The 21,147-nt window shown below is 42.2% G+C and overlaps 1 protein-coding gene across 10 annotated transcripts in view; it reads right to left on the bottom strand.

Annotated features, from left to right (window-relative positions):
* Positions 1-21,147, bottom strand: part of szt2 (SZT2 subunit of KICSTOR complex) — a 289,561-nt gene that overhangs the window by 200,637 nt on the left and 67,777 nt on the right. For 8 of the 10 annotated variants that reach the window (XM_069939006.1, XM_069939009.1, XM_069939004.1 and 5 more), the window contains exons 21-26: positions 17,662-17,778; positions 14,142-14,342; positions 10,956-11,059; positions 6,880-7,015; positions 3,892-4,224; positions 3,064-3,286 (exon numbers count right to left, since the gene is read on the bottom strand). In XM_069939006.1, coding sequence (XP_069795107.1) covers positions 3,064-3,286; positions 3,892-4,224; positions 6,880-7,015; positions 10,956-11,059; positions 14,142-14,342; positions 17,662-17,778 — 1,114 coding nt within the window. The remainder of the gene's footprint in view (positions 1-3,063; positions 3,287-3,891; positions 4,225-6,879; positions 7,016-10,955; positions 11,060-14,141; positions 14,343-17,661; positions 17,779-21,147) is intronic. The other 2 variants (XM_069939008.1, XM_069939001.1) reach the window with 1 other exon arrangement.

The following is a 21,147-nucleotide window of genomic DNA, read 5'->3' on the forward strand; positions in this document are numbered from 1 at the left end:
ATGCAACCAAACTGGCCTTTTTCTGTGCTATAAATGGTTATATGATTATAAAATAGTAGAGATGGAGGGGTAGGGGGAGGAGACATTCATGTTTGGAACATTTTGTTCAGATGCCTGCCAACATTTTTCCATACCTTGATGAAGGGCTCAAGCCTGAAATGTTTGTTATATATCTTTATCTTTGCTACATCAAGAGCACTGTTTAACCTGCTGAGTTTCTCCAGCTTTGTGTTTTTACTTCAACCACAGTGTCTGCAGACTTTTGTGTTTTACTACGAGAGACTATAACTGTTTTAATATATTCTTCTTTGGCTTGGCTTCGCAGACGAAGATTTATGGAGGGGTAATGTCCATGTCAGCTGCAGGCTCATTTGTGGCTGACAAGTCCAATGTGGTTCAGGGAGACACGGTTGCAGCGGTTGCAGGGGAAAATTGGTGGGTTGGGGTTGGGTGTTGGGTTTTTCCTCCTTTGTCTTTTGTCAGTGAGGTGGGCTCTGCGGTTTTCTTCAAAGGAGGTTGCTGCCCTCCGAACTGTGAGGCGCCAAGATGCACGGTTTGAGGCGATATCAGCCCACTGGCGGTGGTCAATGTGGCAGGCACCAAGAGATTTCTTTAGGCAGTCCTTGAACCTCTTCTTTGGTGCACCTCTGTCACGGTGGCCAGTGGAGAGCTCGCCATATAACACGATCTTGGGAAGGCGATGGTCCTCCATTCTGGAGACGTGACCTACCCAGCGTAGTTGGATCTTCAGCAGCGTGGATTCGATGCCGTCGGCCTCTGCCATCTCGAGTACTTCGATGTTAGGGATGAAGTCGCTCCAATGAATGTTGAGGATGGAGCGGAGACAACGCTGGTGGAAGCGTTCTAGGAGCCGTAGGTGATGCCGGTAGAGGACCCATGATTCGGAGTCAAACAGGAGTGTGGGTATGACAACGGCTCTGTATACGCTAATCTTTGTGAGGTTTTTCAGTTGGTTTTTTTCCAGACTCTTTTGTGTAGTCTTCCAAAGGCGCTATTTGCCTTGGCGAATCTGTTGTCTATCTCGTTGTCGATCCTTGCATCCGATGAAATGATGCAGCCAAGATAGGTAAACTGGTTGACTGTTTTGAGTTTTGTGCGCCTGATGGAGATGTGGGGGGGCTGGTAGTCATGGTGGGGAGCTGGCTGATGGAGGACCTCAGTTTTCTTCAGGCTGACTTCCAGGCCAAACATTTTGGCAGTTTCCGCAAAACAAGACGTCAAGCGCTGAAGAGCTGGCTCTGAATGGGCAACTAAAGTGGCATCGTCTGCAAAGAGTAGTTCACGGACAAGTTTCTCTTGTGTCTTGGTGTGAGCTTGCAGGCGCCTCAGATTGAAGAGACTGCCATCCATGCGGTACCAGATGTAAACAGTGTCTTCATTTTTTAGGTCTTTCATGGCTTGTTTCAGCATCATGCTGAAGAAGATTGAAAAGAGGGTTGGTGCGAGGACACAGCCTTGCTTCACGCCATTGTTAATGGAGAAGGGTTCAGAGAGCTCATTGCTGTATCTGACCCGACCTTGTTGGTTTTCGTGCAGTTGGATAATCATGTTGAGGAACTTTGGGGGACATCCGATGCGCTCTAGTATTTGCCAAAGCCCTTTCCTGCTCACCGTGTCGAAGACTTTGGTGAGGTCAACAAAGGTGATGTAGAGTCCTTTGTTTTGTTCTCTGCACTTTTCTTGGAGCTGTCTGAGGGCAAAGACCATGTCAGTAGTTCCTCTGTTTGCGCGAAAGCCGCACTGTGATTCTGGGAGAATATTCTCGGCGACACTAGGTATTATTCTATTTAGGAGAATCCTAGTGAAGATTTTGCCTGCAATGGAGAGCAGTGTGATTCCCCTGTAGTTTGAGCAGTCTGATTTCTCGCCTTTGTTTTTGTACAGGGTGATGATGATGGCATCACGAAGGTCCTGAGCCAGCTTTCCTTGGTCCCAGCAGAGCTTGAAAAACTCATGCAGTTTGGCATGCAGAGTTTTGCCGCCAGCCTTCCAGACCTCTGGGGGGGATTCCATCCATACCCGCTGTTTTGCCACTTTTCAGTTATTCAATTGCCTTATATGTCTCTTCCCGGGTGAGGACCTCATCCAGCTCTAGCCTTAGGGGCTGTTGAGGGAGCTGGAGCAGGGCGGATTCTTGGAATGAGCGGTTGGCACTGAAAAGAGATTGGAAGTGTTCTGACTATCAGTTGAGGATGGAGATCTTGTCGCTGAGGAGGATTTTGCCATCTGAGCTGCGCAGCGGGCTTTGGACTTGGGGTGAGGGGCCGTACACAGCCTTTAGAGCCTCGTAAAAACCCCTGAAGTCGCCAATGTCCGTGCTGAGCTAGGTTCGTTTGGCGAGGCTAGTCCACCACTCATTTTGGATCTCCCGGAGTTTGCGCTGAAGATAGCTGCATGCGCAACAGAAGGCTTGTTTCTTCTCTGGCCAGGACGGCTTTGCAAGGTGATTATATATATATATATATATATACATATATATATATATATATATATTAATAATTTATTTTTTTTAAAAAACAGATCAGGCTGTAATCACACTTAAAGGTATTTCCAAGTTCATTTGAATTATTTTAATTACTGTGTGCTCATTGTGATATTTTTTTTAAAGTAGACTTAAATTATTTATTTATTACAAACCACAAGGCATTTGGTCCATCCCAGCAGTAATCTCATCAGTCCATTACTTCTCCCTTTATTTCTCTGTACCCTATAAATTGTTTTGCCAGTTACTTACACTAGGTAATAATGTGCAGAAGGTAATTAACTGAATTGGACCCAGATGGAAGCTGCACTAAATTCTGTTCTATCACAATACCATGCTTTTGAATGATTGGCAGGTGATTTAGTCCAGATACACAACTTGCTATCTGTGGATTTTCATTGGAATATCCATGCTCTGCTTGGAATCTTGTTGAAAGCTTTCACCAGGAAACTAACTCAAATGTCAGAAAGGGCAAATGATTAGGTTAGTTGAAATTTCAAGCCATTGTTTCAGTGAGGCACTGTAAAAGGAAAAGAAGGGGATTAATAAAAGGTCCTTACCTGATATAAATGTCGTGGTTTGACCGTTCTGTGCAAGAATTCACAAGTTGTTCTTTCAACGAGTCTAATGAACAGTTGTATACATAGATCGGACATCGAAGGCGATTCAAATCACAGGAGTCAATACGGGAAGACTGTCTGCTAAATGTGATGTGAAAGTCTTTCTTCGGAGGCAAACTGAACTCAACTCGTTCCTTTATCATTTCTGAAGCAGAATCAGTATCTGAAAAGGCAGTGGGAGGATCATTAAACAAAAATAAAGATAATTTTAAAAGTACTGTATATTCAAGTAAGTGCATCTGGGCCACAGTTACCAGAATGGCTGCAGTTATGAGTCATTCATTGTTATACTCTTGAACCCAGTGAACAAACCACAGAATATTTCAAGACTGTTTAAAAAAAAGCCAAATTTACTTTTATGTAGCAATGAATGTGACTCCTCCCCATTTCAAATTGTTTTCAAACACAAAATCTTGAAAATGGGGCAGGCTGTCTCCCCAAATATCCCCATAACTAGTTAGTTTCTGAATACAGATGCCAATGCTCAAAATACTGGCTAGACAACAGGAAAACCTCCTGATTCATTGGGATTTTATGTCTCCAGTGGAGAGAGAGAGCACTATCTTACCCAACCATATGGCACCTTTCAAGGTTCATCATTCAGAGTATTGTGAGAAGAGATCATAAATTTCCAGGCTCAAGACTCAAGCTAAACTCAAACCCATAGCTTTCTGACTTGTCCCCAAAAAATGTGAGCAGTCACAGCACTTTTTCCCCCAGGCAACTATTATTGCACAGAGGAGAACTAGTGCCTGTATCTGACTGTACCTTTCTCTTTTTCGGGTTCAAACAAGGTCATCTCATTGCCAGTTGCAGAGACTGGCGAAGGTTGTGGTGCAGGCTGAGCAGAATGGAAATCTTGGCCTGGGGATGGTGAATCTATTTTGAAGGTATAATTCTTCGAGACACTCGTTGCCATTTGGCCAGCTTCACTGTCACATCCTGCACAACCATCTACTTCAGTTTTCTTCGTGGCAATATATCCTTCCAAGTGCTCACTCAAAGATGACTCCTTCATTTCTACTTGGAGCAGTTCCTCACTTCCCGCTCCAGCATCTTTGGATCTCTCGTCAATCTCAGGAGACATTAGTCGCTGCACAGCTTGACAGGACAAGGAAAGTACAGAGAGGAATCAGAATTTGTCACAAGCATGTCACGGAATTCATTGTTTATGCGGCAGCATCACATTGTAGAGCTCGTCGAAAGAACCAAAGACTTGTTGATCCAAACCAAGGCTTTTATTAACTAAAAGACTGGAGCATATCACAAGTAGGTTGACCTGGTCTGGCAATCCTTTAAGACCTGCCAGTAGATGTGGCTACACTCTCAGCCAATCACAGTCATCCTACACTACCATCTGTGTATACACACATTGGTGATGGAATCTGTACTATCACACACATTTTACCATTTTACAAAATAAAAAAAGTCTAAGTAAGGCAGTGTCTATGGTTCATTGAGGAATCTGATGGCAGAGGGGAAGAAGCTGTTCTTGTGGCGTTGAGTGCTTGACTTCAGGTTCCTATACCCCTTTCCCCCCCCCCTGATGGTAGCAGAGTGAAGAGGGCATGGCCTAGGTGGTGGGGGCTTTCTTAAGATACTGTCTCTGTTGACAGAGTAAAGACTTATGTCCATAATGTCGCAGGTTGAGTTAACAACCCTCTGGAGTTTTTTTTTTTGTCCTGAGTATTGGCACCTCCATAACAGGCAGAATGCTCTCCATGGTCCACCTGTAAAAGTTTTGAGAGTCTTCAGTGTCATACCAAATCTCCTCAAACTCCTCACAAAGTATGGCTGCGGGCAAGCCTTCTCCGTGATTGTATCACTTCCTCCACCCTTTGTGATTCACTCCCTCCTGTAGACTCTTTTCTTTTCCCTTCTTGCCTCCATCTTCCTTTGTTTAGCACTTGAAAGAATACGTGTCAGAGGTGATCACTGCAGACTGTTTTATTCATGTGTCAAACTCTCCTCTATCACATCACTGGTTAATGATTTATTAAACGTATGAATTTGAGACTGCAGATGCTGGGACCTGCAGCAAAATATAATCTGCTGGAGGAAATTACCACGTGGAGCAACATTAGTAGGCATAAAAGAACCTTTCAGGCTTAACCCTTCATTAGGACTGAGAGTGCAGAAGAAAGAACCCAATAAAATCAGGATAAGGTAGGAGGGCTTAGACCAGGACCAGAAGGGGATTGGTGAACCAAGGAGGGTTGATGACAGAGATAGTTGATTGGCAGATGCTAAACAAAGGAAAATGGAGGCAAGAGAAAAAAAAAGTGGGTCTTCAGGAGGGAGATGAATCACAAAGCATGGAAGAGGGTGGTAAGTGGAGACTATGGTTGACAGTGCTAGAATCTGAGTTGACAAAAATGGTTTAATGAAAGCTGTTAAGAGATAGATGGCATCAAACAGAACCGGAGAAGGGAGAGGGATGGTGTGGTTAGAAAAAGATGGGGAAGAACTCTGCTGGGGAAAGATGGGTGGAGGAGGACCAAACAAGAAAGAAAAGGGTAGTGGATGGGAAAGGGGTCAAAAATGGGAACAAGGAGAAGGAGGAAGAATGGAAGTAGCCTGGAAGAAGAGGTGTCGTTACCTGAAATTGGAACATTTCGATTCATATACCATTATGCTGTAGACTGTCCAGGTGGATGGAAGGAGGTGCAACTCCTCTTGTTTATGTTGATCATCACTCTGGCAGTGAAGGTGGCCAGGGATGAACAGATCAGTGTCAGAATGGAATGAGGAGTTGAAACAGCATGCAAACAGGAGCTTGGAATTGCCATTAAGGCAGAGAGGAGATGCTCAGCAAAACAGTCCCTAAGTCTGTGTTTGATTTTACTGAATTAGAAGAGGTCACATGAGGAGCACCAAAAGCAGCAGATGATGTTGGAGGAGTTGTACATGAATCTTTGCTTTGCTTGGAAGGGCTGTTGAGATTCCTGGACGGTCGTGAAAAATGAGATGCAAGAGCTCCCTACTCACCACCATTTTTAAACTGCAGGATGGATGGGGCTGTTTATGCCAGGAGAAGACTAACTGTTCCTGAGTGAATTAGTTCAATTTCATTTTTAATAAAAGTGGACCTAGATGATTTAAACTTTATAACAGGGGATACACTTTTAGTTCTAGTCCTCTTAACATTTTGATTCAATTAACAACGTTGTTACCAAATGAAGTTCACCACAAATCAACATGGCCACCTGCATACTAATTATCTGAGAAGAATTTAATGTTTCATCATGATGTCGGACATGAATAAAACAGTCTGCAGTGATCACCCTCTGACAACAGTGCTACAATTGGTTAACAAAGAATGGCACCACGCCACTCCTGATGGAGAACAGTGGTTCCAGGTAACAATTTGCCAGCAGCACAATTCCCATCAACTGCAGTTACTTTAAGCTTTTTTTTTTAATTGTATCCAGTTAAACACATTTCACAGGTTAGTTTTGCAGCTCCTTAAACTGCCATCTTAACACTTCATTACCATGAAGCAGGAAGTTGACCACCTCCCAGAATCTGTCAACATTGGTTCTTGCTTCAAGGTGGATTTCATTTAGCAACAAGTATGAAATACCTTTAAAAATTAACCTTCAGAATTTTCGCATTGTCAGAGGAACTACAAAGACGGAAGTGACAAACAACCTCAACTATTTGAGGAACATACAAAATGAATTAATAAAAGGAGGATAACTTCCCTCTTAAAACAATTCTTAGGTCTAAAAATAAAAATACATTGGTAAAACTTACCAGTGAAGGTAGCTGGCAGAAAGGTGAGTAGCACTTGCTGTGCATTCACAAACCTGGTGTAGCATCTCCACTGAGGAGTACTCTCACTTTCAACTGGAAGTACACTGTCCTCTATCATATCAGCATTTCCAACACTCTAGTCAAGAGAAGCAGGATTATAACAAAGTATAGAGTAAGGCAATTTCAAACAATTCATTCTGGAGAATAATTTTGAAGCTGTCTTTCACCACAGGAAGTGCCAGCATATTTTGTTCATTAATGGGGAGTAAAATCACTACAAAGGTTAATATTTATTGCCCATACTTAACCTCAGATGAAATGGTAATCTGTCATTACATCTCTCCAGCATAAAATCTCAAGTATGTTCTAACTATGGTAAATGTCACCAGCTACTTCCACCAATTAACCTTTAAACAAAAAAAAACATCCTTCAAACTGAAAACTAACTACTTTGACACATTACTTTTTGATCTGGTATCAGAACCTCTAAAACTTGCTCTTTATGAATGAAGAGATCTTACAGGGATTCATAGGAATGGTACTGAACACAATGTTTCCTTATATGCGGCTTATCTTTTGCTTCTTGATTTTAATCCAGTTGTTTCTTTACCAAGCATATTAGCTTTGTTATCTTATATTTGTCAGTTTTCCGTGCATGTTGAATCTGCATAAAAGTAAATTTTTACTTTTAAATGGTTCTATAACAACATATTCTAGTTTTCCTTTTAAGATCGTGAAGGATCAATTTAACTATCTTGGTATTATAATTACTAGAAGTTATAAACATCTTTTAAAGGAAATTTCTCTACTTTATTTAATCAGGTTAAATTATTGTAATTGAGATGGTCACCTTTATCTATTTCCATGATTGGTTGCATCAATTCTATTAAAATGAATTTTTGTATCTTTTACAATCTATATCAATTTTCATTCCTAAATCCTTTTTTGACTCACTTGATTTGCTTATGTCTTCCTACATATGGCAAGGAAAATACCCCTGCTTAAAGAAAGTTCATCTTCAAAAAGTTAAAAGAAATATCAGATTGATGTTTCCTAATCTTAGATTTTATTATTAGGCGGTCAACATATGTAATTTAATTCTTTTGCCACATTTTAATAATCGAATTGACCGCCCTTTTGGGTTGAAATTGATCTGAATTATATTAAGAATACTTCAATGTTGGCAATTCTAGGGTCCTTTTTATTTTTTTCTTCATATAAACTAACTGAGAGTCTGATAATTAAACTAATTATCTGAGAATATGGGCACAATTTAGAAGTTTTTTTGGATTTCACAGATTTTCTCTTGCTAGTCCCATTATATTAATCACTTCTTCAAACCTTCTTTGCAAGATACCACCTTTAATGACAGGCACAGATTGGGTATTAAATGTTTCAAAGACCTTTTTATTCATAATAATTTTGCTTCTTTTGAATAATTGGTGGTAAAATTTAACTTACCTAATACTCTTTTTTTTTAAAGATATCTCCAAATTAGGCATTTTGTTCAGTCTCGGATCCCCGACTTTCCAGCAATACCCAAGGTGAATATCCTTGATACACTTTTTGGATTTAGAACTTTCTCATAAAGGCTTAATATCTTTTATTGATAATAATTTGGTTGATTTAAGAATTACCTCGTCAGTTAAAATCAAGAACGACTGGGAGCAGGATTTGAATCTTTCATTCCCTAATGAGCTTTGGGACTCCATTTGTCATTTGATTAATACTACCTCCTTTTGTGTTTGCCACTGCTTGTTGCAGTTTAAAGAGGTCCACAGAGTACACATATCTAAAGTTAAATTGTCTCGTCTTTATTCAAATATAAATCTTCTATGTGACAAAATGAAAAATTGGTGATGCCTCTTTGGTTCACAAATTTTGGACATGCCCTTGCTTAGAAAAATTTTGGAAAGATGTTTTTCAAACATTATCGGTGATTCTCATGTTCAAATTGGAACCCTGCCTTTTAATTGCTCTATTCAGATCATTTCAAGATGATGTAGTATTACTGCCTTCAAGTCAAAACTGAATTTTATCTTTTCCTTCATTGTTAACCATATATCTAGTTTTGATTAAATGGAAAGACATTACTGCACCTACATATACACAATGGTTAAGTGATATTATGTCTTGTTTAAATTTAGAAAAATATAGGTATGCTATTAAAGATTCAAATAGTAACTTCCAAATGACATGGGGCCCATTTATGGGCTATTATCTTAAGAAATAGGGTTGTTCTGAAACTTTGGTGCTGTTCATTTTCAAGTTGTGGTCCCTTGATTCCAACATGTCAACTTTTAACCATACTTAGTGGTTTTCTTTTGGGTTTTTTTGTGTGTTGTTAAATTCTATTTCTTTAATATGATTGTATTCAGGATTTTTTTTTAAAAATCATGATAAAAGTTTTTTTGCAATAATTCTTTTATTCTTGAATCTTATAGCACAATCTATAACTGTACTGTCACCGCAGGCCAACACAGAAGATGCCATTTGAACATGGCAATCAAGCGGGCCGCACAGGGCATCAGTGGCCTGTCCCCATAGGCCTCTGCAAAATGGGCTCAGCCAGCCAATCGCCAGATCATGAAAGGGCCAAACAGCGCCCAGGGTAGCACAAACCACACCCATCGATGACACTGCAGCAAAATGGGCTGATCCAGCCAATCACCGACGGTGGGTCGTGAAGACACCAATCCAAACCAGAAGGAACACTGACCACACCTGTCAGTGACATGGCAGCCAGGGTCAGCCTGACTATATAAAAGAGAGCAGCTAGCTCATTAAATCAGTGTCAACTGCACTCCTTGGTGTGCGCGTCTTACTTCTCGAGACACATCACAAACATCAATAAAAATACTTTAAAAAGAAAGAATACACTGTGGCTGTATTTAGGGAATACAGAATGTGCCAAAGAAACAGTCTTGAATTGGTACTATCAAAACAATTGCATGTTATCTGCAGGCACAAATGTGCAATCATAATAAAACAGTACCTAACTTCAGTAAGGCTGTATAAATATTTTATTATCACTGGCAACAAAATAAAAGTTTAAATCCTGGGAAAATCTGTTCAACATTTACTCGGAATGCATCTTGATGGTTTAAGTTCTCTGACTCAATCCCTCATGGTACTCATTATTAATGCAGGGTACCAACTTGATCACAAGGAAATGGGACAAGAGAAACAGCTATTCTCAAACTTCAGGGATGAAAATCTCCACACAGTGAAGGTCATTATGGCTTCTCAGAAATGTGAAAGATTTTCAAATGCACTGGAAGCAGCTTTTCAACTAAATAATGGTTTGTTAATGATCATAGTCATATTACTCCGTCCCCGATACAAATTGTTCAGTCTCACACACAAAGGCATCATATGCACAAGGTGATGACTATTAAAATGCCAAGACCTGATATTCACTGCCAATAGAAGTAGCATATTATCACCTAGCTTCCGCCCAAGGTGTATTACCATTCTTCAAATACTAATTTCATTCATCATTAAGTCCGTTATATCATTTGAAGGAAGTTTGTCAACTTTTAAACATTTTGATTCTCTTCACTTTGAAATTAGTGGAGACTAAATCTGAATTTCTAAATTCCCACATTTAAAAACTTTTAATGGCTGCAATTTAACTAAGGTTTATGTAAAACAACAAGGTACAAGGACTGCCTAAAGAAATCTCTTGGTGCCAGTGGGCTGATAACGCCTCAAACCGTGCATCTTGGCGCCTCACAGTTTGGCAGGCAACAACCTCCTTTGAAGAAGACTGCAGAGCCCACCTCACTGACAAAAGGCAAAGGAGGAAAAATCCAACTCCCAACCCCAACCCACCAATTTTCCCCTGCAACCGTGTCTGCCTGTCCCGCATCGGACTTGTCAGCCACAAACGAGCCTGCAGCTGACGTGGACTTTTACCCCCTCCATAAATCTTCGTCCGCGAAGCCAAGCCAAAGAGAAAGAAGAATGTAAAACAACATTCTTATTCCACTGGATCCCATGAGCAGTATTGAAAATATTTTAGATGGGTTCAGCAATCACGGCCTAGCACACGTCTGCAGTCTTCTCATACTCACCTGTAAGGTGCTGGTTGAACCCATGACCTCTTTATTACTCCCCAGGTGATGCAATGACATCATGGTATCTTGCCTCTCCAACTTTTTGGATATTTTCGGAGTTTCTACAAAGCAAACCACTTCCAACAATAAAGCTGCAAGACTTTTATTCTGATTGCAACATCTTTCTTAATTCTTATATACATGACAAAAATTTATTTGTACTGTAATATAATATTTGTAGATGTATTTGGGAGATCAATTGGTAAAATTAGATAAGGTTACATACACATACACTTTAAAAGAGATCTTACTTGAAATAGTGAAGAATTCATATTCAGTGACTTTACAGAAACTGTGGAGAATGCTATGCACATGTCACAAGTAGGTGCTAATTGGAATGATGTCATGAAATGAATGGACTGGAGACAGGTCGTCGATGTTGAACATTTTTACAAGACTTCTGACCTTTCTGCAAAGTGCTCACTCAAAGGTCATTATGGATTCTTGTTTACAAGAAACAACACATGGGAACAGAAGACTAACTCCTATTGTTTGCTGGAGAAGGAGGGGGGTTTTTGCAAGTGAGAGAGAGAGAAGCCGCTTTCAGGTGGAATTGCCTGCAGAATGCGGCTACGGAACAGGCTGCAAGTGTCTGCGAAGGGATGTTCAGGTGCCACCTGAAAGGTCTGAAGCGGGGAGAGGGGCCACAGAGCAAACACCGGCTCCGGAGTCTGGGCAGGGGCAGCTGTCTGACAGCTCACCTCCCCGCTTCCTGACAACCCCCTCCTCACTGCCTGAAGCTCCCCGGTGCAGGATTGCGGAGCTGGGGCGGCCAGCACGGGACTGCGGGCCTTACGCACGCACACAAAATCTCGCTAAATTTAAAAAGTGAGAGCTTTCAATGTCAGAATTCTCAGGGAAGGCCGCCCCAGCCCCACGATCTCCCATGGGGGGACTGTCAGGCAGCGGGGAGGGTAGCTGTCCGCAGCGGGGAGGGTAGCTGTCCGCAGCGGGGAGGGTAGCTGTCCGCAGCGGGGAGGGTAGCTGTCCGCAGCGGGGAGGGTAGCTGTCCGCAGCGGGGAGGGTAGCTGTCCGCAGCGGGGAGGGTAGCTGTCCGCAGCGGGGAGGGTAGCTGTCCGCAGCGGGGAGGGTAGCTGTCCGCAGCGGGGAGGGTAGCTGTCCGCAGCGGGGAGGGTAGCTGTCCGCAGCGGGGAGGGTAGCTGTCCGCAGCGGGGAGGGTAGCTGTCCGCAGCGGGGAGGGTAGCTGTCCGCAGCGGGGAGGGTAGCTGTCCGCAGCGGGGAGGGTAGCTGTCCGCAGCGGGGAGGGTAGCTGTCCGCAGCGGGGAGGGTAGCTGTCCGCAGCGGGGAGGGTAGCTGTCCGCAGCGGGGAGGGTAGCTGTCCGCAGCGGGGAGGGTAGCTGTCCGCAGCGGGGAGGGTAGCTGTCCGCAGCGGGGAGGGTAGCTGTCCGCAGCGGGGAGGGTAGCTGTCCGCAGCGGGGAGGGTAGCTGTCCGCAGCGGGGAGGGTAGCTGTCCGCAGCGGGGAGGGTAGCTGTCCGCAGCGGGGAGGGTAGCTGTCCGCAGCGGGGAGGGTAGCTGTCCGCAGCGGGGAGGGTAGCTGTCCGCAGCGGGTCGCCAGCTGACTGTCATCAGCCTGAAAGCTGCAAGCAGCTTTGCCTGAGCTGCTTTCAGGTGCAACAGGGGATTCTAGGAGCAGGATATTATACCTACAGGAGAACGGTTAGATAGGTAAACCTCCTGGCCAAGTTCTCCACTTTCAGGTGGCCACCCGACAGCCACATAGGATTACAATAGGCTGCTTTAAAGTCGGGTATTGTGGCCACCTGAAAGTGGCTAGAGAGAAGGACATGTGGCCGGTAGTTGGAATCGGAGATGGAGAGAGAGAGAGTCACAGCTGAAACAAGCTGGAGAAGATGGTTGGAACTGAAACAGAAGCACCAGAGTGGCAGATGGCTGGAAGTGCTATCTGTCTGATGTTTCTCTTGGAATAAGCAGAACAGAAAAGAACTCTGTGGTAGCCTGAAAGAAAGAGGTTATCATCTGGAGAACCCTGATGGGGCAAGTTTCATCAGCAAGACATTGCGGTGACTAATGGTGGTACCTCAGTTGTGGAAATCCTGGAACAACAAATCTCTCTCTGCAAACCCTACAAAGAACCTTCTTGAGCAGTAAACATTTACCTTTCGAAGCCTGGTGAACTTTATACATGTTAAATTCTGTGCACAGTATAAGAATTGCCTGCAACCAGAGAACTTGGAAGAATGAGAAGTGAGATTGAACTGTGAACCAAAGAACCTTTCTTAAATTTACACACACATTACATACATGTGCGCTTTTAATTAGAAGGGGGTTATGTTAGGTTAGTTAAGTTGTAATGAATTATAAATATTTGGGAGAATTTTGGTAAGATTAGTGGGTTACATACATATACACATTTTAAAACAGAACTTATTTAAAAGACTGAAGAATTCATATTTAGTAACATTGCAGGATCTCTGGAGAATGTGATGCACATTTCACAAGTAGGTGCTAATTGAAATGATGTCATAAAATGAATGGACTGGAGACAAACTGGCTACAAGTACCTTTCTGCAAAGTGTTCACAGAAAGGTCACTCCTGCGTTTTGTTTATCTAAGACAACATCTTGACCAAGGAGAAGAACTCCTGTTGTTTGCTGAAGAAGGTGGAGATTTGCCAGTGAGAGAGTCACAAGGGCTTTCTGGCAGTCTCAGATGGAGAGAGACAGACACAAGTGAACAAGATCTCCCAGCTAGTGTGTGTGACACTAAAGGAGCTGAACAGAACAAGCCAGGAAGAGCTGGTTGGAAACAGAAAGTTCCAGAGCAGCAGATGGCTGGAAGTGCTATCAGTCTGATCTTTCTCTTGGAATGAGAGGAACAGAACGGAACTCTGTGGTGGCCTTAAAGAAAGAGGTTACCATCTGGAAAACCCTGATGGGGCAAGTTTCATCAGCGAGACCTTGAGGTGACTAATGGTGGTACCTCAGTTGTGGAAATCCTGGAACAACAAATCTCTCTCTGCAAACCCTACAAGAACCTTCCTGAGCAGATACATAGGCTGAAAGCCCTGTTCGGTTCTACATTCTACAGAAAAAATGTCAAATCCTGTGGTTTGTTTAGTATAGAAAGTTATATGGACAAGCATAGAATGATTGGGATTTTACCTTTTACAGTTGGTAGATTGAAAGGAACAGAGTGACCATTTCGGTCCCTTTGCACAATTTGCTGCATAAAGGCTCTATGATCCGAATCAGTCAATGGCAATTCCCGGTCATTGAGAGTCTCTTGCAAACAGCTATGGAAAAGATTCAATAGAATCTCATTGGGGAAAGAAGCTGTTTCCTTTGTACTTTCATCACCCTCGTCTGAAAGAAAATCAACAACAGATAACAAGTTACCAACATGTACAAGGGCACCATTTTCAAATAGATTTCAGGAAGTTTATGAGAGCATTACACAGAGTCATATTTGTAATGTGTCTGTTGGAAGAAAGCAATGACCCTGAAGGGAAGGAGACCACTGTAACAGGCCAGCTTGGGGTTTGGCAGCCGACTGACTCACACCAAGCTGTGGGTTATCTGCAGGTTGCTGGAGATTGGCGCATGTGAACGTGATATCAGGACAGGGATTCGTGAGTAAGGGTGCCAATGGCAAGCAGAGCTCCAGAAAGACCTCAGCTTCCTAATCATATAAGGGCTTCAGAACAAGGGCTGAGAAGAGTTGGATGCCTGGAACTCAGGTTCACTGCTGGAAAAGAGAGGGAAGTAGTGGCAGAATCCATGGACACTCATTGTCTCTCAAGGGACTCCCTATTGCTTCCTTTCTCTTCTTGATAGTGGAACATCTAATAACTCTTATGTTGGCCACAAAAGTGAACATATTTTGTGTATTTATGTTAATGGCAATAAACAAATCTTGAATAGAAGTCTTCTGGACCCAATTAGAGTGGACCTGACCAGATTCAGGACCTTGTAGAATGCTCACATGTTCTTCTCAGACAAAACCTGATCCATAAAACTGAAGAAAATGTTGTCAGGTGGCAAAACAATGCTGTCAGTTTTGTCATTATGGGCAGACCCAATAATGCAGTTGATAATGACCACAAGGCAGAGGAACACAAATGGGCCATTCAGCCCATCAAGTTTCACCCACCATTTGAATCACGACTGGTGTATTTTTCACCTCAACCCCATTTGATACCATTACTAAGCAAGAACCTTTCAATCTCTGCTTTAAATATACTCAATGACTTGACCTGCACAACCTTCTATGTCAATAAATTCAACAGGTTCACCATCCTCATCTGTGTTCCAAAGGGATCTTCTTTTCATTCTGACGCTGTATCATCTGATCCTAGACATCTTAGAAACATCTTCTCCACATTCACTCCATGCAGCCTTGACAATATTCATAAATTTCAATGAGATTCCCCACCACCCACCACCTTCTTGTAAATCCAATGAGTAAAGACCAAGTACTTCAAACGCTCCTCTTACATTAACCCTCATCCCCAAAGGAAACCTCCTTTGCATCTTCTCCAATGCGAGCACATATGGGGCCCAAAACAGCTCACAATCCTCCAAATGTAGTCTGAACAATGCCTCATAAAGCCTCAATATTACATCCTTGCTTGCATCTTATCAAAAGGAATGCCAATGTTGCATTTGCCTTCTTTATAACCTTTAGAGATTCCTGCAATAGGACTTCCAAGTCTATTTGGACCTCCACTTTCTGAATTCTCTCCCCATCTAGAAAATACTGCATAAGCTGTTGTAGAGGATGATACTTGAAATTTAAAAATTTCACTTTAAAATTGGGGTCATCCTATACAAAAGGTTATAAAATTCTTATCATGACTATGAAGTCTCAACACCGCTGCAATCTTCCGGCCAGCTCCGTCGCAATCTTGCGGATGCCCCGTTAATTATCAGCGAAGTCTCAGCACTCCTCCATTGGTCCATCCGGCCGGTCCAACTGCTGTCTGCTCTGCACAGACTTTACATAGCCTGTTACAGGAGCTGACAGTGATTTATTTTTTTTTAAATATCCAAATCAAATTTAAACCTTTCAATGATAACTTGTCATTAAAATATTGTAATTTGCTTTTAACAGCATCAGCGGTAAATGTCAAATTTGGTGGGGTGGGGCAAGGACTCATAAAATTTAAATTTAGACATGCAGCACGTTAACAGGCACGGTATCCATGCTGGTAACCACCCAATTACATCCAAATGACCTAAAACCCCCAGTACGTTTTGAAGGGTGGGAGGAAACAAGAGCCCCAAGGAAAATCAACGCAGACACAGGAAAGTCGTACAGACAGCGTGGGATTCGATTACTGACGCTGTAAAAGTGTTGTGCTAACTGCTGCGCTAACCATGCTGCCCTGTACAAAGGGAATCACTCAAAACCAACAATTTAGGTGGAAATTTCAGGGGTCATCCTATACAACAGCATATATGGTAGTCAACATCTTTATTCCTTCTACCAAAGTGCATGACCATACTCTTCCTGACACAGTATTCCATCTGACATTTGTGCCCATTCTCCCAACCTGTCCAAGTCTCTCTGCACACTCACCACTTTCTCAACACAATATCCCCCTCCATCATCTGAAAACCTGACAACAAAGCCATGAATTCTGTCATCCAAATCATAAACATACAACATGATAAGTAGCAGACTCCACTGACCCCTGAAGTACATCACAAATCACTGCAGCTCGGCAGAAAATGCCCCCTTAATTCCCACTCTTCACCTTCTGCCAATCTTTTATCCATGCAGGAACCTTAACTGTAATACCATAGACTCCTATCTCATTTAGCAGCCTCGTGTACATCACCTTGAAAAAGGGGAAATGTAATGTGGCCACCTCACAGGCCCAATTCTCACCTTAGGATCTGATGTTACCAGCAAATGCCCATTCCTGATAAAGGGACTCTCACAATGCCTCTGGGTATGGAATTCGTGGATTTAAATCCAGCAATAATGAAGGGCTGAGCACATTTCTAAGTCAGGATGGTACATGAATTGGAGGTGGTCATGGCCGCGAATATTGACTGCCTTAAAACTTCTAAGAGGTAAAAGACAACAGGTTTGGGAGATAAACAGGAAAGTCTACAGATGATGGGGTTGCAGTGCAATACACAAAAGTGCAGGAGAAACTCATCAGGCAACGCAGCATTTAAAGGAAGCGAAGGATAACCAATGTTTCGGGCCCGATCCCTTCGTCAAGATATGCGTAAATAATAGGCAGGCACCTGAATAAAGAGGTGGAAGGAGATGTGGGAGGAAGGGTCAGGTGAGGAGCACAGAATAACAGGCAAGAGGTGGATATAGGTGGGAGGGCAGAAGAGGGGAAAAAGGCTGAGAAGTAATGGGGTGAAGGTGGGCAGCTCTCTGAATGAAGAGGGAAGGAGGGGTAATAGGAGGAAAGGAGACAGAGGGATAGGGAGAGAGAGAAGCTTGGGGAAAGGATAAATGGAAACTGAAGAAGTCGATGTTAATGTCATCGGGTTGGAGAGTCCTCCAATAGAATTTTTGCTCTGTCCACTGCAATAACGGACCAAGCATTTTAAATCTACAAACCATTTCCCCACCAAAATCTGTGGCCTCATGCATTGCCAAACTTAGGCAACTGCAAATTGGGAACAACACTGATCATTCACAAGATTGATACCTTACCTTCAGTCAAGGTGTGGAAAAGCAACTCTACTTGTTGGCATTTTGGCAAAAGTTTCATCAGATCGAACTGAAATGGTATAGCTCGGATGAAGTCATTCTCTCCCTCATTGTCATCTGCTTGAGAAAAAATGGCAGTTATTTAAGGTGGACTGTGGATGACTGTTGAATGGAGAGTAGGTTCGATTTGGTTACTGACTGAAAGACAGTAAGACCATTGCAAATGTCAGTTTTGATTAACAGCAGACATTTCAAAATAAAAGATAAAAATCTTAGCAAACTATTGCACAAACCTTGAAGCGAGAAATAATGGGAATAGTTATAATGCAAACCTGTCAAAGGCTATGTCCTAAATGGGAGAATAATAGACAGCTGGAGGGAACATAACCCAATTACACAACAATCAATTTGTTAAATATTGAAAAGTTATTTTTCTCTTGGTCTGCAGAATCAAACAGGCCATGTTGAAAATACAAATAATGGCTGAGTGAATAAAGTACAGCTTTTTGTAGTATCAAATTATACTGACCACTATTTCCATCCTGGGTTGATTGATCAAGGCTGTAGAGGAGTCATTATATTAAAGGTTATTCAAAAGCTAGGGATTGAAAAATGTCCTTCATTTTTAACTACAATCTACTGGCCCAGAATCTGATCTCAGGTTTCAAAAACCCAGCAAAATGCAGCATTTCCAGGAGGAACTGTGCATAATAGAAACGTAAAGCAACAAAACCCTCCTAAAAACATGAATTTACGGCATTACAATTAACTCAAGTTTTAATGCTACCTTGAAATTGCATACATCTGTCAGCATCCCAAAATTATATTCAGTTTTGGATCTAAAAGTGGATTTAGAGACTTCAGTCCCATGTTCATTTTTTTCCCCAGATTTTCCCATCGAATGGCTTTTCTTTGACTGAAACTATTGGTTTTTGTCTGCACATACTGTATAGTAGCTATAAACCAGTACATTCCTGCCAAGGAAAGCTTGACTTTATTCCATCTGTGAAGTTAAAAGAGTTTTTTTTTTAATTTAGACATACAGCACGGTTACACCCAATTGACCTACACCTCTATAAGTTTTTAAATGGAGAGAGGAAACTGGAGCACCCAGAGAAAACCCACACAGAAACAGAGAGAACAACAAACTCCTTACACAGTGCAGGATTCAAACCCCGGTCGCTGGAACTCTAACAGCGTTGTGCTAACTGCTATGCCTACCATACTGCCAATAAACTGAATTCTAATCAAAGAACTGAAAATATTTTGGGCATAATAAAGAAGACAGTTATTGAGAATACAAGAAAATAGCAATAAAATATCCAGAGATTATTTATTATGATGAAAAATTCAAATGAATATGCTGTAGTGGCCTGTGCACTGAGATGTGGACCAGCCCACAAAATGGCGACGCTGGGAGTGACACCAGCCATCGTCCCAGGTGACCTCCCGCATGGCGTGAAGATGGGGAACTATGACAGGAACATAGCCAATCCCGGGCTGGCGTTTCAATGTCGCAGGGCCCATAAAAGTGCACCTGCCAGAGCAATAAACCAGTCTTGATTCCAAGGCTTTAGTGTGTGTAATGCTCGCGTAATGCGAACGCTACAATGCAAGGTTAAAATCAAATGAGAAACAAGAAGTCAGAAAGAATATATTCAATAGAATTTCTGATAATAATTGTGAAAATATCAAAAGTGGAGGTAATTCTAAAGAATTATATCAGGAATCAATGGCAATCTTTACAAAGATGATTTAATACCCCTGCAATGGTCATTGCTGCAGAGACAACTCAAAAATCAATAATTCAGTGGTCGCTTAATGGCAAAGGCTAAAGATTAACAATGTTACAAAATGATGGTAAATCAATACAGGTAGCAGTATAATATCTAATGGATTCAAGTTCAGTCTGGTTAACTCATTCTTGACATCACAGTACACTTTTCCCAGGCTGCATTTAAATTTCACTATCAACCAGATAGAACTAAATCATGATCCTGCAGAGCCAGATGATTAAAAAAAAACTGGCAAAAAAGTGCTCCATTTACGAACATCAACAGTCAGTACACAAGCCCAAATAAATTAGCAAAAGGCAGGAGAAATTGGGTTAATCAGAAGATGCTGGAAGCATAGAGACCCGAGAGACTGCAGATGCTGGAATCAAGCAAAACCAAATTGCTGGAGGAACTCAGGACAGGCATCCCTGGAGGGAAAACAGCAGGCCCTGAAGCAGGGGTTCAACCCAAAACATCGACTGTCCATTTCTCTCCATGGCTGATGTCTGAGATCCTCCAGTAGCTTGGGTTATTTTAATCCAAGAGATAATCTAGTTATTTTTAGATAAATATAAACAATAAAATTATTATCAATAGAGCAACATGACTGCACTTGTATGTCATCTTTCAGCAATAAGGAAGTTCCAAAATAGTCCACAGGAAAAACGAAACATCAAAAGCATAAAGGATATAGAGGAGAAGTTTGTATTATATGGAATGTCCTTTGAAATAGGGAAAGAAATTTAGGGAGAGATTCCAAAGCTTCGGGCTAAAGCAATGAGTCATGGTCATGAATGTAGAAATTAATGTGGCGGCAGAAACTCAATTCTTCAGATTGGAGCATTATGGTCTTAAAGGAATGATAAGTTTGAGCCGCCACTCTCAACGGGGGCCGTACACTCCCCTCTGGTGCCACAGCAAATTTAAGCGGAGTCACAGACTAAAACCATTGAACCACAGCACAGAAAACAGGCCAATCACCCCTTTTAGTCTGGGCTGAGATATTATTCTGCTCGTCCCACTAACCTGCACCCAGTCCATAATCCTCCAGACTTCTCCCATCTATGCATCTATCCAATTAATTCTTAAGAGTGAACTCCTAATCGAAGTGGAAAGAGCCTACTCACATTTACTCTGTCTATACCCCTCATAATTGTGTAAACCTCTAATAAATCTCCCCTCATTTTTCTACACTTCAAGGAATAAAGTCCTAACCTGTTTAATCTTTTCCTGTAACTCAACTCCTGAAGTCCCGGCAACATCCTAGTAAATCTTCTCTATACTCTTTCAATCTTACTGATATCATTCCTGTAGTTAGGTGACCAGAACGGCACATAATACTCCAAATTTGGCCTCACCAATATCTTATACAACCTCACCAATACATCCCAACTCCTGTACTCAATATTTTTATTTATGAAGGCCAAGAGGCCAAAAACTTTCTTTTCAACCCTGTCTACCTGTGATCCCACTTTCATGGAATTATGTATCTGTGTTCCCAGATCCCTTTGTTCCTCCACACCCCTCAGTGCCCTCTGTTACGGAGTTCTGTGTTGTATATTGACCTATGTGTTGTGTGGTTTTATGTTAAAAAGTGACAGTTTGCCTTTGAGAGTCAAGGTGAAGGTGGACTGCAGAGAGTGGGAGACAGACTGGGCATGTGCAGATGATCTAGAAATTTCTGGACTTGGAAGACAACCACCACTGGGTGTGG

This window comes from Narcine bancroftii, chromosome 5 (genome assembly GCF_036971445.1).
Source record: "Narcine bancroftii isolate sNarBan1 chromosome 5, sNarBan1.hap1, whole genome shotgun sequence".
NCBI classification, from domain to species: Eukaryota; Metazoa; Chordata; class Chondrichthyes; order Torpediniformes; family Narcinidae; genus Narcine; species Narcine bancroftii.